At 48.6% G+C, this 16,332-nt stretch overlaps 1 protein-coding gene across 1 annotated transcript; it reads right to left on the bottom strand.

Annotated features, from left to right (window-relative positions):
• Window positions 1-9,493: 9,493 nt before the first annotated feature.
• Window positions 9,494-11,665, bottom strand: Tex19.1 (testis expressed gene 19.1). The gene is made up of 3 exons (NM_028602.3): window positions 11,586-11,665; window positions 11,207-11,280; window positions 9,494-11,079 (listed from the first exon to the last, which is right to left on the bottom strand). The coding sequence occupies exon 3, from the start codon at window positions 10,988-10,990 to the stop codon at window positions 9,935-9,937; it is 1,056 nt and encodes a 351-aa protein (NP_082878.2). The 5' UTR covers window positions 10,991-11,079; window positions 11,207-11,280; window positions 11,586-11,665; the 3' UTR covers window positions 9,494-9,934.
• Window positions 11,666-16,332: the final 4,667 nt, after the last annotated feature.

The following is a 16,332-nucleotide window of genomic DNA, read 5'->3' as shown; positions in this document are numbered from 1 at the left end:
TGTTCATGTGTGTGTGGTGTGTGTGTGTGTAGGTGGTGTGTGCACTGTGTGGTGTATATGTGTGTGTTCATGTGTATACGTGTATGGTGTGAGTGTATTCTCTCCATGTGGAACACTGGAAAGCTCTTGGAGCAGGTTATGTCCATTCCCTGCCCTAGGCAGGGTCACACAGGTGAACATGTAAAACAAAACAATAACAACTCCCTCACCCCCTACCACCCAATCCCCCAAACTCTAAGCTTCAGCCAGGCTGTGGTGGCAGACATCTTTAATGGCAGCAATCAGGAGGCAGAGGCAAGCAGATCTCTGGGTTTGAGGCCGGCCTAGTCTACATCTCAAGTTCCAGGACAGTCAGGGCTGCTACACAGAGAAACCCTGTCTCTACCAAACCAACCAACCAACCAACCAACCAACCAACCAAACAAACAAACAAAAAACCCCTCTAAGGTTCGTATACTTACGACTCCTGCTGACTGGATTAGGTTAGCCTCACAAGAAAAAGGAAGCCCTAAAGGGTAGACTTTCTAAGAAGGAGTAAAGAAGACCTCTTTGTACAGGCCTCTCCAACATCCAGGCCTAGGAATGAATGATACCTCTAGAAGTCATCTTTCCCTTTAGTCAAAGCTGAAGAATCCCGGCAGGTCTAAGGTGAGGAAGCATCCTCAGGTCCCTGCACTTGCAGCTCCTAGCTTCATCTGCTCCGAAGCCCTCGCCCCGCTGCTGTCTCACCTCACAGGTCAGCTCCAGAGACACTGAGGTCCTCCAGCCTCACTAGGAAGGCGAAAGGACGCAGAAGACACCAGTTCAGAGAAGATGAAAGTTTCCAGTGCCAGGCGCTGCTGCGAAGCCGGCCAAACCGCGCTCACAGGCCAGGCGGCGTGCGCTCCCGGCACTCCCGAAGCCCTCAGGGCCGCACCCTCCGAGATCAAGAGGTGCGAGCTGGGTTCGGGGTCCCCGGACGCTCCGCACGCCCTGGGCCATGCGTCCCAGGTTTTGCAGCCCGTGAACGTGCGCTCACCTATGTCACGAAGTCATTGGCTGCCTTCCAGCCCGGGGCTTAAGAGACGCGCCGCGTCCTGTCACTCAGATACTCGAGACCCAATGGCCATCACCGTGCACAGGTTGGCTAATGTCGCGTATGGAAAGCTGTGTTGCAGGAACGTCCCCGAGCGCTCCCCCAACCAGGGCAGCGCGGAGCAAGGTTCTGAGCCTATTTGGGCTCTGGGCACACGGTGTGGTCGCGGATCGCCGGCCTCCCTAGAGTCCCACGCCGCGCCCGCTCCTGCGCTGCCGCCACCACCTGTCCCACTGCCAGCTGGGAATGCGCCGGTCTGGGTATTAATAACCGGCCACGCGGGCCCTGGCGAGGTCTCCTCGGCTGAGATAGGCGCCAGATCCCGGCCGAGGTAGCGGTCACAGAGGGGTTTGCCAGGCTTGGGAGCGGGAAGGACTCTGTTTATGCTGGGGGTTCCATCCCCTCCATACCTCTTGTAACCACCAGGGTCAGACTGAGGCTTAAAGATTTATTTATGACTTACTGTAAAGGTGAGCAACGAGGCCTGTGCTGGTGGCCCAGGTAGTGTGAAGAGGGAAAGAACCCTGGGACCATGAGCCATGATTCTGGAAGTTAACAGGAGTCTGGGTTTGAGTAGCAGCCCTGATGTCTTATCGTTGCTGACATCAAATGATATGACTGCTTTCACCTTCTCAGGTGGCTCAGCCCTCTAGGAGATATCATAAAGGCAAACTTGGGATATAGGAAACCTCTCTTCACTCTGCCCCTATCTGTGGCAGAGACCCCAATAAAGGCACCCTGTGAAGTGGCTAATCCCAGCTGATATGTTGAATGGGTAGCCCTCAGAAGGACCGGTCCATGTTGGTCATATGCTGAATGAAAACGGATCCCTCGTGCCTCTGAGACAGAGAACCAGACCGTCCCAAAAAAACAATGCAGAGAAATGAGTCCAGAGAGATTACCCTGTGGGGGTCCACTTCAGAGGGTGGAGGAGACCAGCCACCCATCCCCTCTGCTCAGACTTGCTACTTCACCTCTGCTTGGGTTGTATTCCTCTCTGTGCCACCTTGCCTTCAAAGCAGTCTGATTTTTAACCCTTAAAATCCTGGTTCCCATCTCAGGCTCAGTATTCTCAGCCAGGAGAAGTACAAGGCCTTCTGGTAGGCATTCTTCTGGGTATTGGGCTACTGGGCCCCACTTTCACCCCTGTCTGTGTCATAGGTGGAGAGGAACCCCTGACAGTTAGGAAGGTCCTAAATAACAGGGCTGGTGGGCCTTCTCATCTGTACTCTCCTTCCAGTAGAACCAGAGCTTCATTCAGTTCTGCCAATGCTCTAACCTGACGAGAGCCCAGACTACAGAAAGAGGCCTCTAGAAGCCAATGACCTACCTAGCAAAAGCTGTCCATGTTACTGAGCCCAAAGGGCCACAGGCCAGGTATATGGATGACCAAGATAGTTACAGCTGTTCCCTGGTTCTCTGTGCTTCTAGCAGCAGCTATGAGCCCCTGTCTTGTGATGTCATCCCCCCTTCTAGTACAGCTCCTCAGACACTCCACCACTGAGCTAAGTCCCAGCTCAGCCCTCATCTCTTGATCCAGCAGGGCCATTTTCTAAAGGGCAGATGCCGATCTACTGTAGATGCTGAGCAAACCCTGGACAGTGGAGCTGCTGAGTCATCCCAAGGGAGGTCAGCAGGGGTCAGAGCCCAGGAAGGGGTCAAAGGGAAACTTCAGAGCTAGAAATGAGAGGCCACCTGAGAACCCTTCTCTTAGCTGCACAGATAGCCTCAGACTTGGCCTAGTAAAGGGGACATGAGAGTCCACAGGAGCCCAGATGCTCATAGAGAGCTGGGCTGTCTAAAGGCAACGCTTCCCACATCTGTGGTGCTCTGGGAAGAAGCACACTACCTGTCTGGAGGTCGCTTCATGGACCATTAAATCATACACTCTGGTCACACAGCCCTGCATTTCCACTAAACGTGATTTTTAAAGCTTTGTTCTGCCTATAGTAGCTTCATTACATTTGAGAATGATAATTTCATTCTGAAAGAACTAATTTCCAATTGCATTACCGCACTCTTCAAAAAAATGAGGATCTGAGGCTAGGAGCCAGTTTGGGGGAGTCTCTTCTCGGGTGCACACCCAGCCCATATATGGGTGCTTTTTTTTTTTTTACATATTAAAGAGGAGCAACGGTGTATAAGTGTACCATCAGATGCTCAAAAATCATGGGGCCCTTTCTTCATCATTCTAGTCCACAAGAGCAGTGATTTGTTATGGAAAATGTTGGGAGAGGTAAGGGAGGCTGAGAGCGGGACAGCCTAGGCTTCATTCTAGGCAGACCCGCCCCCCACCCAGACACAGCTGGAGATGTGATAGCCACAATGAAATCAATTAAAACCTGCAACCGCCTGCAGCTGGGGATCAGGATGAGTGATTAGTGGGCAGCCTCAGACATTTCAGTAATCACAAGTGATGGACACTCTGAGGCTGGCAGGGGGGCCAAATGCAGACACTTTCCTGAATGAAAAAGAGCAAGCCATTGAAAGCTGAAACACAGGAACAAAAAGAAATATCTAACACCCTAGGTTCCCTGAGAATCAGCCCCAGGGACCTCCTGCTGTAGAGAGAGATGATAAGAGCCCCAACGTTTGTTTCAGTCTTCTGGTCCCACAAGGCTGAGTGACCTTTGGAAAAAGGTCCCAGTTCAAGATCTACAAACACCTGACATCCTAGGTGACAGGCTGCACATAGAGCCATGGCAGTGTGGGTGGGGTGGGGAGGCTTTCTGGGTACTGCAAAGGTTGCCAAGGTGGGGTACACTTTGTGCCAGAAGTATACCAAAGCTACATGTCCTTAAAATGCTCCAGGGAAAACCCCTGATTCTGTGACTGTCTAACTTCAAAACCTCTCTTCTGTCAGCATGGCCATTCCCTCTTTCCTGCTGAGTGTTGACAAGTAGGCCAGGCTCATCCATATCTAACAGCAGTGGTAGTGCCTTCACAATGAAACTGACTGAGGAGCCTCCATGACAGCCAGAGTCTCAGGCGGGACCCTTGTCTCTCCAGGTTCCCTCTCAGGGGCTCTCTTCACTGTCCTTACAATTATTGCCATCGATGACCACCATGTGTCACCATCTTTGTCTTCGGCACCACCGTCACCACCGTTATTGACATGGTCTCTATCACTGCCACCGTCATCAGTATGATCATAACTATCACCATTGCTGTTCATTCACGGAGTGAGCAAAAGGCACCTTCTCCATCTGGATCACAAGGTGACGGTGTTTCTCAGTTATTTCAGATTGATGCTTAAGTGGAACAACTCTGTCTCCCAAGTTTTGTTGGCTTTTTTGTTTTTGGTCTTATACTACCTGTGGCTTTTCCATATGAAATCAGTAATGTGTTTAAATTTTGTCACAAATGACACCATAATGCACTTACCATTTTCTACCTTTTCTTTTCTCTCGGCTGACAGATAGGAGGTCACCTGTCATTCTGACCAGCTCTGAACCCTCCCTCCCCTGTACACCTTAGCAGGTTTCCAGGGCTCCTCTGCCCCATTCCCAGGAACACATGTCCATCACAGTCAGGCTCTGGGTTAGACATACATGGCAGACTCTCAGTAGATGTTTCTGGAATGGGATGTCTGCATCCTGGCAGGAATAGAGATTAGGATTATAGAGATACTTGTAACTCTCTATTTGACTACCTTACTGTAGAAACAATGGAACTCAGACAAGTGGTATTTCCCCAGGAATCTCAAGCTCCTGGGAAGGAAAGGCTGCCAGCCAGAGGGGAACATGTGCCCCACAAAGAGATTCCACACAGCTCTGACAACTCGACAGATCACCTTGCAGACAGAGGGATCTGAGCTGAGAGAGTGATAATGGGTTGGACAAGCTAGCTATGCATCATCCTGCCTTCTATTTAAACCCAACCGTTGTGTTAGAACCTGGTCGATGAACTTGAGGATCACTGTTTTCTTTTTTTTGTTTTTAATTTTTCCTAATGTGATTACATTGAATTACTTTTGGGCCTCTTGGTTAAGATCAAATATAGTGTCTGTTCTTATGAGTTTAACATGTGAATCATCCTTTATCTAATATGACCACATTAAATAACTCTTGAAGTGGAAACTTAAGGGTTCTTTGGAAAGTCAGTTGGGTGGTGTTTTGCTGGGGAGGAACCATTTTGTGAAAGTGGACACAGGTGTGAAAGGCTATGACAAGCAAGCATGTGAAAGGACACGTGATGAAAGATTCTTTGCTAATGACATGCATGTATTGGTCCTCCTTACATTGCATAGTTGAGCTGCATTTGTCGGGACACCATAGAAAGAAACACACCAAAAACCTTCTGGATGTGCTGCAGTTTCTTGCCTCTTCCAAGGACTGGGGCTGATTGGATGCATGTGCTGAGACAAGACACATATTGAGGCAAGACCTGTGCTGAGGCAAGGCGTGTTTGGAGGGTATAAATAGGACTCCATGGAGTGATGGAGACAGAGCTTGGCTTGTTGGTAGAGCTAGCAGTGCAACACTTGTGGGTCTTGAGTCTTCGATGATCTTCACTTCCCTGAGAGAGGCACAGCTGAGAACTTCTCCTGGTGTCCCCATTGATCCCTCCTGCTGACTCGAGCTGAGGCTGAGGCCTGCCTGTCTCTGCTAGGTCATGTCACCATTGTTGCTAACCAGACACTACCAACCTGGAGTGCTGGTGTATCAGTGTGGTGTTTGTGAGTGGATCGAGCTGCCACTACCTGCTGACCTGTGAACTGAACCGTCAATTTCCAGACAACACAGACGGGAGTTGCTTCAAAAAAACCTTTCTAAGCAGGCCCACTTCCCCCATCCCCTATCCTTCCCTTTTCACTACCTCTGGTGGGTGGTGGGTTACAAGGAAGGTTAAATCATTTAAGAACCATCATTAAAAAATGGCATTTGAAAAAAATTAAAGTTACAAACTCTTTTTCTGCTTTTCATTATCACTTGTTTAATTGGCCTGTGGAAGACAGGTGGCCCAGCCAAAGCTACCAGGGCCACCAGGGCCCTGGCTCTGACTCCTGAAACTCTGGTAAGGACAGACTGTTCTGGTGCCCCAATACCTGTCTATACTTCCTGCTTTCTGTTTGGCTCCACCAGTCCCCCATGGATGCATAGCCAGGCAGCATTGTCTGATAAAATATAGAGCTCAATTAGATTTGAATTTCAAGTCAACCACAAATAATTTTTTAATGTTTGGAACAACAGACCTTACGAGCCTGGCAAGCTGAGAGTGGCAGGGCTTTGCCTGCAGGAGTCCTAGGACTGTGGAAGCACAGAGGCCAGCATTTCCACAGGCAGTAGATGTATGGCTGCTCTTAGATGTGCGGCTGGTCTGGAGTCCCACACAGGTGCTCTGGGGAAAGGGTGGTGATTCCTTACCTGGCCAGCATCCTAGAACTGCAATATTCAATTAAGTTGAGGTGACATTAATACAACAAAATGATTTGATATGAAAAATTCAATGTGTCACTTAATGAGTCCGCAGTGTGCACAGCCAACCCCCACTACACCTGATTCCGGAACATTCCTGTCACTCTAGAAAATGCCTTTACCCACTCAGCCATCCCTCCCAGCCCCCAGTCACCTCTCCACCTGCTGTCCCGAAGGACTGGTCTGCTCTGAATGTCTTACATAAACACAGCCCTATAGCATGTGCTGTTGACAGTCCCCTTTCACTTACATGATGATGGGGGGGGGGTCTGACCATGCTGTAAGAACGAGCCCTACTGCCTTTTTGTCACTAATATTCCTGTGCATGGAGCCCCACAATTTATCTGCCCACGGCTTGTTGGGCATCTAGCTTCTAATTTTGACTATTGTGAGCAATGCTGCTGAGAGCATCAACAGACCTGTGCATAATTCTTCTGTAGTTTACTCTGGGTCAGATTTGTTTTTCTCTCTATTTTTAGATGAGAAGAACTGAGGAGCCATTACAAGCTCACTGAACAGAATTGGTGACCTTCTGGATGGCCTCTGACACCCCGGCCCCCCAGCCCCAGAATATCACACTACGGTGAGATTATCTAAAAGAGAAGTCTGGAAGAGCCAGTGAGATGAGATGACTCAGTGGGTAAAGATTTGCTCCCAAGACTGATGGTCTGAAGTCAATCTCAAAGACTCACATGGTGTAAAGACAGAACAGCCCTCCATGTTAAGTGCCATTATTGTTCGAGTGTCACCTCAGCTTCAGGCTGTGGCATGGCATACCCACACCCATCCCTCCACGAACCCTCACAATAACTAAATGTAATTAACTCATTAAAAGCCTGAAGGCTGGAGAGATGGTTCAGCTTACTGGGCAACCATCAGCACTGGTTTGGATCCTAGCACCCATACAACAAAGCACATGTCTAATTCATGCCAGCAACCTCAGCTCTGAGGGAGATAGGTGGATACAGGCAGATGCCTGGGTCTTGGCTTCCAGCCTAGTTGAGAAAAAACACATGATCCAGGTACTAGAGACCCTGCCTAGGGGACAGGCAGGGAGTGCAAGAGGACACCTGATACCTTGTTCTGGGCTTTGTGCACACATATAGACAGAGGAGACGCCAAGTCCATCAGGAAAACAAGCAAGCCAGGCCCTGGTGTCTCACACCTTTAATCCCAGCACTGGGGAGGCAGAGGCAGGCAGATTTCTGTGAGTTCGAGGCCAGTGTGGTCTACAGAGTGAGTTCCAGGACAGCCAAGGCTGTTACCAGAGAAACCTTGTCTCAACCTCCCCTCAAAAAAAAAAAAAAAAAAAAAAAAAAAGCCTGTATAAAAAAATCGTTTAAGAACCAATGAGATGTCTTGATAGATAAAGTCCCTTGCTCATGACTGGAGTGCCCAGAAGAGAGTTGTCCTCTGACCTCCACCTGTACACAATGGCATGTGTGCACCACCCACACTCTCAAACACAAACAGTAATAAAAGTAAAGTTAAATAATAAAACAAGGGCTGGCTAGATGGCTCAGCAGGTAAGAGCACTGACTGCTCTTCCGATGGTCCGGAGTTCAATTCCCAGCAACCACATGGTAGCTCACAACCATCGGTAATGAGACCTGACGCCCCCTTCTGTTTCGTCTGAAGACAACTATAGTGTACTTATGTATAATAATAAATAAATCTTTGGGCCAGAGCGAGCAGGGACTGAGCGAGCGGGGCCAACCAGAGCCAGCAAAGGTCCTAAAAATTTAATTCCTAACAACCACATGAAGGCTCACAACCATCTGTACAGCTACAGTGTACTCATATACATAAAAATAAATAAATCTTTAAAAAATAATTAAACAAAACAACATCAAAATGCTTGCTGGGATTGACTGCTTAACCAGGAAGGAGGGAAAGGAGGGACGGCAGAAGGGACAAGCCCACTTTGTTAGGAGGATTAGGTTATCCATTGAAGCACAGGCTCCAGGCCCCTGAAGGAGACACACCACCAAGGCTGCCTCTTTCCTGTGTTCTTTAAACAGCACTGTGGTGCCATCGCTCCAGGAATGAGCATCAGAACCCTAAGTGACTAAGACACCTCTGGAAGACATATGAAAAAAAAATGACACTCAAAGTTAAGTAAGTGAGGTGAGGGTATGACAAATACCTGAAATCCCTGTGTTCAGTAGTGTGATGCAGGAGGCTAGCCTGGATTACATAGTAAGATCTTGTATCAAAACAAAAAACTAAAAAAACCTATAATCAGATCCTATCATATGGTTAACTGACCAGCAAGATGACCCCAGGATTGGGACCCGTGGGTCTTTATCAACTGAACAACTTAAATCACCGGAAGGTGATCCCAGCCAGGGACACCCACAGAACGGCAGAGATATTTCTAGATGGGCCACTCAGTGTCCACTGACGAGACACATGGGCCTTTGTTTCCTACCATCTGTGCAGGTTATGCAAGTGCTGAGGTGTGACTCTGGCTCATAGTAGTAGATCTGACACATGGATTGGTCCACAGATCCCTTCCAACTTCTAGGGCACATACTTACGTCAACTAGATGACGACATACAACTTCTACACAGGGCTCTTTCTCATTTTAAACCCTTGAGCACTTGCTGGTTATGTAGACTGTCACAGGACATACTACAAACTCCCCACAGGACTCAGGAAAGGGCAAAACCCACTGTACCATGTTCCCAGCTCTGTGGGATACCATCCCACAAGCCCGAGCCCAGAAGTTGGGGAGGTTACTCCACCAAGACCCACTCAGGAAAACTGCACAAGGCCTCCAATAAACACTGAAAACTGAGGCTACAAAGATGGCTCTGCAGCTAAAAGCACTGGTTACTCTCCTAGAGGAGCCACACTCAATTTCCAGCACCCATATGGTGGTTCAAAACTGTCAGTAACTTTGGCTTCAGGAGGTCTGATGCCCTCTACTGGCTGCTGCAAGTATCAGGTGTGAAGCCGGTACTGTAGAGGCAAAACCATACACATAAAACAATAAAATTTAAAACACCAACTTTATTCAACAAAAGCCCTCAAAAGGAGCACGAGTAACGAACAAAGTAAAACAACAAAAACAGTGAACCCTAAAATCAGGTATCTTGACCCTAAGACAGTAAGCATATGACCCCTATGACAGTAAGGTCAACTAGTGCCTCAGAGTCCATACATACGTAGATCTGTGACCGGAGCCCCCATAACACCCACCACACAACACTCCATACAGCTAAACATACAGCTAGGCCTCACCTACCAAACACTGAACACTGACACGAACATGCCAGACTTCCCTCTGAGGTTCATAAGCTCACAGGATGTTCAAGATGCCCCCTCAAGTCCTGGACCAACTGTTCCCCTGAGCTGCTCAGAACAGGCAACCTCTTGCTCTTCACAGTCCCCAGGGCCCTGGGGAATGTCTGAGCTTTAGTGTCTCAGGAATGTGCATCAGGGAGTAAGGGTCAGGAGGGGGTGGGGGGTGGGGTGGGAATCAAGGAAAGACTGAGCAAGGTGGTAGTCAGTACCACAAATAGTAGCATCTGTGATAAACAGCCTCTCTCCTGGCTCCCAGCTCCAGGTCTCTGGCATGTTAATGTGCCAGGGCAAGAAGGAACCTACCCAGAAGCCTTTATTCCACAGGTAGCAGGTGGCAGGCAATAACTCCATCCCTAATTCTGAAGCTGTCAGGATGCTCAGCCTCCAGGGATTCAGGCTCTGATGGTACAGGCCGTGCTGCCCAACTTCTTTCCGAAAATGGGCCACCCACATCTCACCAGGGTCCAGCAACACCTGCCAGTGCTGGACCTGAGTCCTTACGACCCAGCGGACACGCATTGACAGCAGGTGGCACCTAGATTGGACGCTATCCAACAGGAGGACAAACTTCTGGTCTTGCAACCAGGATTGTGCTACTGTCTGGTCCAAGGGCCAGTGGCATCTCAACTCCAACAACACAGGTTGCCCAGGAGATGGCATCACATCAAAAATATCCCACCAAGTCAGAGGAGGGATGAGCTGGTGCGAGCAGGGAAAAAGCCCATCAAGTCTCCAGGGAAGGGCCTGGGTCCACTCAGCATCCTCAGGACCCAGATCCAGGGGTACAGCTTCCTGAGGAAAGAGCTCAGTGGGCACAAAAATGGAGAATAGTATGCCCTGTGTCCACACAGGGGTTGGCAGCAGGACCCCAGACCCTTCAGAGACACTCTGTGGCACATAAAGGGACCCCAATCCCCGCCATGCATCCTGCTCAGGCCCTGGCTCCTGCTCAGACTCTGACTCTGACTCTGACAAGTATTCCAGGAGATCAGCATCTTCCTCTTCCTCTTCCTCTTCCTCCTCTTGCCAGTCTCCCATCTCCAGGTAGAGTTTATTCAATAGGAAAGCTGCCTTGAAGCAAGCAAAGCAGATCTTCGTCTGTTCCCCATGGACAAGATGGTACAGCCATGCCTCATAGAGGCAGGACATGCCCCTGGCCCCATGGCGAACGCTGACTGGGGGACACATGGTCAAGAAGTCTGTCTGCAGCTAAGCGGACACACAGATTCAGACTTGCTCGATGGACTGAGGAGGTCAGGTCAACAGAACCACAGAGGCTAGAAATAAGTGGGAAAGGCGAGAATGAGAGAAACGGGAGAAAACAGGGCACAGTAGGTCTAGGGGCTTTGGGGCTCCAGGACACGGGGCAGTGGTACCAGAACTGGGTGAGAATTCAATGAATACCTCTCTGAAGAAGTAGACAGGCTTGAGCTTCCAGAAACTTCTTCAGCTTCACACTTGCTCCAATATATGGGGAGCTAGAAAGACAGAGAAAATGAGGTTTGGCTCACCCTGCTGGGCCCGCTGCAGGGCTCCCCTGAGGAGAGGGTGTTGGGGCTCTGGCCCCCGGGGTTCCCTGTTCACTCTGGACAGGCTGGGGTGACATCAGAGGTGTCCTCAGGGCTCAAGGCCCCGACCTCACACTTGCGCCCGGCTACCAACCAAAGAGGCCGGGAAGCCTACGCCAGGAGGATCTCCTCTCTGCCCACCGTGCTCCCACCCGACCCAGGCCCACCGCACCCAGCCCGGCTCAGCCCCCGGCCCAGTCCCTTTCCATCCTTACCTCCCTGACTGAGCGCCCAGGTGCCAGCTAATGGACTCCAGAGCCAGGCTCTCCTCGCTAAGCACTGAACACCAGGGAGGACGAACGCGGCCTTATAAAGGGCCAAGTCCCGCGATGCTCCAGCTCATTTACATATCTCCCATGAGGTCCCAAAGCAGCAGGAAGCGAAGGTGCTGAGTCACTCTGGCCCTGAGTCACTCTGGCTCTGAAGGCGCACATGCGGCCTGGCGCCCCCTACAGCGCGCATGCGCTGCTCCCTTGCGCCACCTGAGTGCCCTGTGTGCTTCCTGTGTGCTCTAGCGGTGCCCGATGTCCCCATCCCTGTGCCTTCGAGGGACTCGAAGGCCCGGGCTCAGAGTTGGGCCCGCGGCACATCTTGTTTGGAAAAGTCGATTCCTTCTTCCCTGTCTCTTTAGTAAAAAGTTCTTTAACACTTGGGAAACTGCTCGCTCAGTTCTCAACTGCAGCCTAAGCACAGTTGCCTGTCTATGGGTCTTTTTGTTCTTAAACAGACTCTTTAAAGAAATTCTTTGTAGGGGCTGGAGAGATGGTTCAGGGGTTAAGAGCACTGACTGCACTTCCAAAGGTCGAGTTCATTCGCAGCAATCACCTGATAGCTCACAACCATCTGTAATGGGATCCGATGCCCTATTCTGGTGTCTCTGAAGAGAGCAACAGAGTACTCTTAAAATAAATAAATAAATCTTAGCCAGGCAGTGGCACATGCCTTTAATCCCAGCAATTGGGAGGCAGAGGCAAATCTTACAAAAACAAACAACAACAAAAAACAAAACCCAAAATAATTCTTTGAAGAGTTTATCCTTAAAGGAGTTTGGGACTCAGAGAAAAACCAAGCAGAAAATAGAAGGTATTCCACCCTCCAATTCAGCCTTGGAGCATACAGATATATTTGTTAAAATCAGTGAGCAGCATCGCAGTCCACTCTGCACATCCCACCAGGTTGGATATACTGGTGTAGCAACGTTCCTCTGTCATCACAGGGCCAGTTTCACTCTTTCTACAGGCCCTCGGGGCTGCCCTCAGGGCCCTGCTCTCCCCAGACCCTGGACTCGACTTCTGCAACCATTTTGCCCTGTCCAGAAGGTCACGTCTGGCCTCAAGCATCCAGAAACTACCATGGTTTCCTTCCTTAGGATCATGAAGCTTGGTTTCCTGGGTGCTCTGGGACAGCAGGAAGCAAGTTTCACTTCAGAGTTCAGTAATACTCCATTAAAAGAATATATCCCTTTAACCACTCACCTTATAAAGAGTATCTCATTGCTCTCTGGGATTTTTATAAGTAAAGCTGCTATGTGGAGTTGCGATCTTGGCAGTTACCCGGAAGTCTTCACTGGCCCTGTGTAGTCTTCTATCCTTTATCCCACATTACCCTCCACCCTCACCTTCAGCCTTGTTTCTGTGTGCTCTTGACCTACTCAGCTGTCTCCTCCTCAGCTGTAACTAGCCAGATGTCTCTCCTGACTCTTGCCTTTTGACCTTAGTGTCCAATTGTCAACATTCGTGGTGTTGAGATGTGTCCCCCATCCCCATAGGACTGGATATTTTAACACTTGCTTCTCTGTCAGTGGGGCTGCTTTGGGGACCTTTAGGTGGGGTCGGCTGACAGATGTGCCCCTGTGATTAGCTTTTGAGAGTTCATAGTCTCACCTACCTCCGATCTTCTCTCATCTCCATGTTTGTGGTTACAGAAGTCATCTCTCACCTTCCTGTCCTGACCCCCTGTTGCCTCTTCTGCCATTAAGGTCTATCCATCTGGAACCATTAGCCAAAAGAGAATTTTTCTTCTGCAAGTGACTTTGGTCATATTTTCTCACAGCAGCAACAATAAGTTAATCTACCACTGCCGGCTTCCCACAGCTTCTTCACTGCCTTCTTTCTGTTACCAGCTTGGCCCACACTGCTGAAAGTTGAATTTTAAAATAAGGATCACTTTCAAGAGGCTTTGAAAAAGCTGGGGAGAGAGCTCAGTCGGCAAAGCATTTGCTCTTCAGGCATCGGTCCCAAGCACCCATGCAAAACAAAAACCAGACAAACAGCAAAAAAAACAAACAAAACCAAAATTAAGTGTGGTGACAAGTGCTTGTAATCCCTGGGATGGGGTTGGGGGCAGAGGCAGAGGATCTCTGGGCTTCGTGTCTGCCTGAATCAGCAAGGACCATGTTCACAGAGAGACTGTGTCTCAGAACAGAACATGGAGAATAATGAAGACACCCGAGGCCACGTAAGTATGAACACACACACAAGCACTCGAACATACAAAGCACACATATACAACAAATAAAGCTTAAAAACCAGAGAGAGCTGGATGTAGCTGCATGTAGCTGTTCATGCCTTTCGTCCCAGAACTTGGGAGTCAGGTCTGTTACTTTGAGCCAAGTCTCATCTACATTGCGACATTGCTAGTTTCAGGTCAACAAAGACAACATGGCAAGACCCAATCTCAGAAAGGAGCAAGAGAGAGAGAGAAAAAAAGAGAGACAGAGGTTTTGTTCATCCCATTATTCCAATACTGCAATTTTAAAAAGGCAAACAGCAGGGTATCCCCAGCTAACTCATTACATAAGCTTGAGCAACCTGTTTGTCTAGCTAGAGGAGGGGTGTTTGGACTGATCACAGCTCTCCTCACGTGCTAACAAAGGTTTATGAGTCTACCAATCGCAGCACGCCTCCTATGCAATGGTTGGAAAGTCCTTGCTAAAGCTGCATCTTGGGGAGTGAGGCTACCAGCTATGACTCATCGCATTGACTTTTCAAGGTATTTATTCTGTCATAAGGGTGGCTTGGTTATCTAGTTGACTGACAGCCCTTTTGCTCAAAGCAGCCAGAATCCAGTAGCTGCCAATTAGGGAGTGAAACTGCCCACCCTGCCCCCAGCATATTCATTTATTTACAGGAAAATGAACATTGTTTGGAACAAGCAGAGGAAACTTATTCTACATACTACCATTCTGCTTCCAGACTCACAGGGAGAACAAACTCAAGGTCCCAGGCTCTGGAGTCCCTATAGCTGAGCAGTTCTGTTGCAAACAGTTGTCTGAGTCCAGCAGTCTCTAGGACAACTTCTCCATCTTGCTGGCAGGGTTAAACAAGTTCGTGTTCCCAGGCTGAGGAAGGAAGACCTATTCCATGTCTCCAAATGTTTTCTTAATTGTGTATTAACTGGTAAAAAAAAATATAGAAATTGCTGTTATCTAAACCAAGGTGCCTAAGTTGTAAGAATATATAAACAGTTGCCTGTAATATTCTAATTAATGATTAAGGATTAAGGACCTTGAAGCCAGGTGCACTGGATATGACCCAGCCCCCACGGGTACCTCTTGTTTATCCCAGATCCCCCCTCGATTTGTGTTTCCATCCTTTAAAAATATTGTACAATCTCCCTCCCGGGACTCAGCTCAGATCTGGAACTGGCCACCTTCTTGAGCGCTCAGAAAATAAAGCTTTCACTTTTAAGCTCCTGTCTCTAAAGTTTTCTTGGTTTCCACCTCCAACCCAACAGTGAAGGATGTGACAAGTCTGTCAGTAACACTGACAGTCGGGGTTTTGTTGTTTGCTTTTGTTTGACACTGTCTAACACCCTTGCCCACTTCTTCAGGGAGAGACTGATCTCCAATATCTGTGTTGGCACCCTAAGTTCAAGTTCACAGTGTTCATTTTCTTTTTTCTTTCTTTCTTTTATTTATTTATTCATTACATGTAAGCACAGTGTGGCTGTTTTCAGACACACCAGAAGAGGGCATCAGATCTCATTATGGATGGTTTTGAGCCACCATGTGGTTGCTGGGATTTGAACTCAGGACCTTTGGAGAGCAGTCAGTGCTCTTACCCTCTGAGCCATCTCTCCAGCCTGTTAATTTTCTCTATACTGTATTCATTCTTAGATTTTTTTTTTTTTTGATAAACTCTTATGTATCCTAGGCTGGCTTCCATACACTATGTAGACCTTCCATTCCTGATTCCCTCATCTCCCTCTCTTGAAGTATTATAAACACACAGCACCATGGCCAGTTACCTAGTGCTGGAGATGGACTCAGGGCATTGTGCACACTAGACAAACACTCTACCAGCTAACCAGCTAAACTGGACCCCAGACTCTCATTTTTTTTTTTTTTTTTTTTTTTTTGGTTTTTTGAGACAGGGTTTCTCTGTATAGTCCTGGCTGTCCTGGAACTCACCTTGTAGACCAGGCTGGCCTTGAACTCAGAAATCCGCCTGCCTCTGCCTCCCGAGTGCTGGGATTAAAGGCGCGAGCCACCACGCCCGGCTCAGGCCCTCATTCTTAGATACCTTTGTTAACTGACTTCTTGTCCTTAGTCTGCCTGGCTGTAAGAATAAAATATCAAGGCTTGGCAGCCTAAAGGACAGATATGCATTTTTTTTTTTTCACAGCTCCGCTGGATGCAAGTTCAAGGTCAGGATGCTGTGAGACTGACCAGAGGAAACTGCCTCCCCTGGGGCACTGGGACAGGATTAAATATTACCAAACATTGGACAATACTATTAAGTATTGTTAACCACTATTAACATTGTTATGTGCAGAGCTTTCTGCAAGTGTTTGCTATGGTACTGGATATTAAATGCTTTGTATAAGCAGCTTAAACTGCTAAAAGCCGCCGGCATTTGATAGATCCCTCCCTTGGGCATACTCCTGTACCTAATTCATGGCTAAGTAAGACTATAATGGTTTCTATATTCTGGTCTGTCGTGGGCTCCCCATCTGGGGTGC

This window comes from Mus musculus, chromosome 11 (genome assembly GCF_000001635.26).
Source record: "Mus musculus strain C57BL/6J chromosome 11, GRCm38.p6 C57BL/6J".
Classification (NCBI taxonomy): domain Eukaryota; kingdom Metazoa; phylum Chordata; class Mammalia; order Rodentia; family Muridae; genus Mus; species Mus musculus.
This window is presented reverse-complemented; position numbering and strand designations above follow the sequence as displayed.

Coding starts and splice junctions, on each gene's coding strand:
- Tex19.1 (NM_028602.3), bottom strand. CDS start 10,990: ATGTGTCCCCCAGTCAGCGTTCGCCATGGGGCCAGGGGCATGTCCTGC.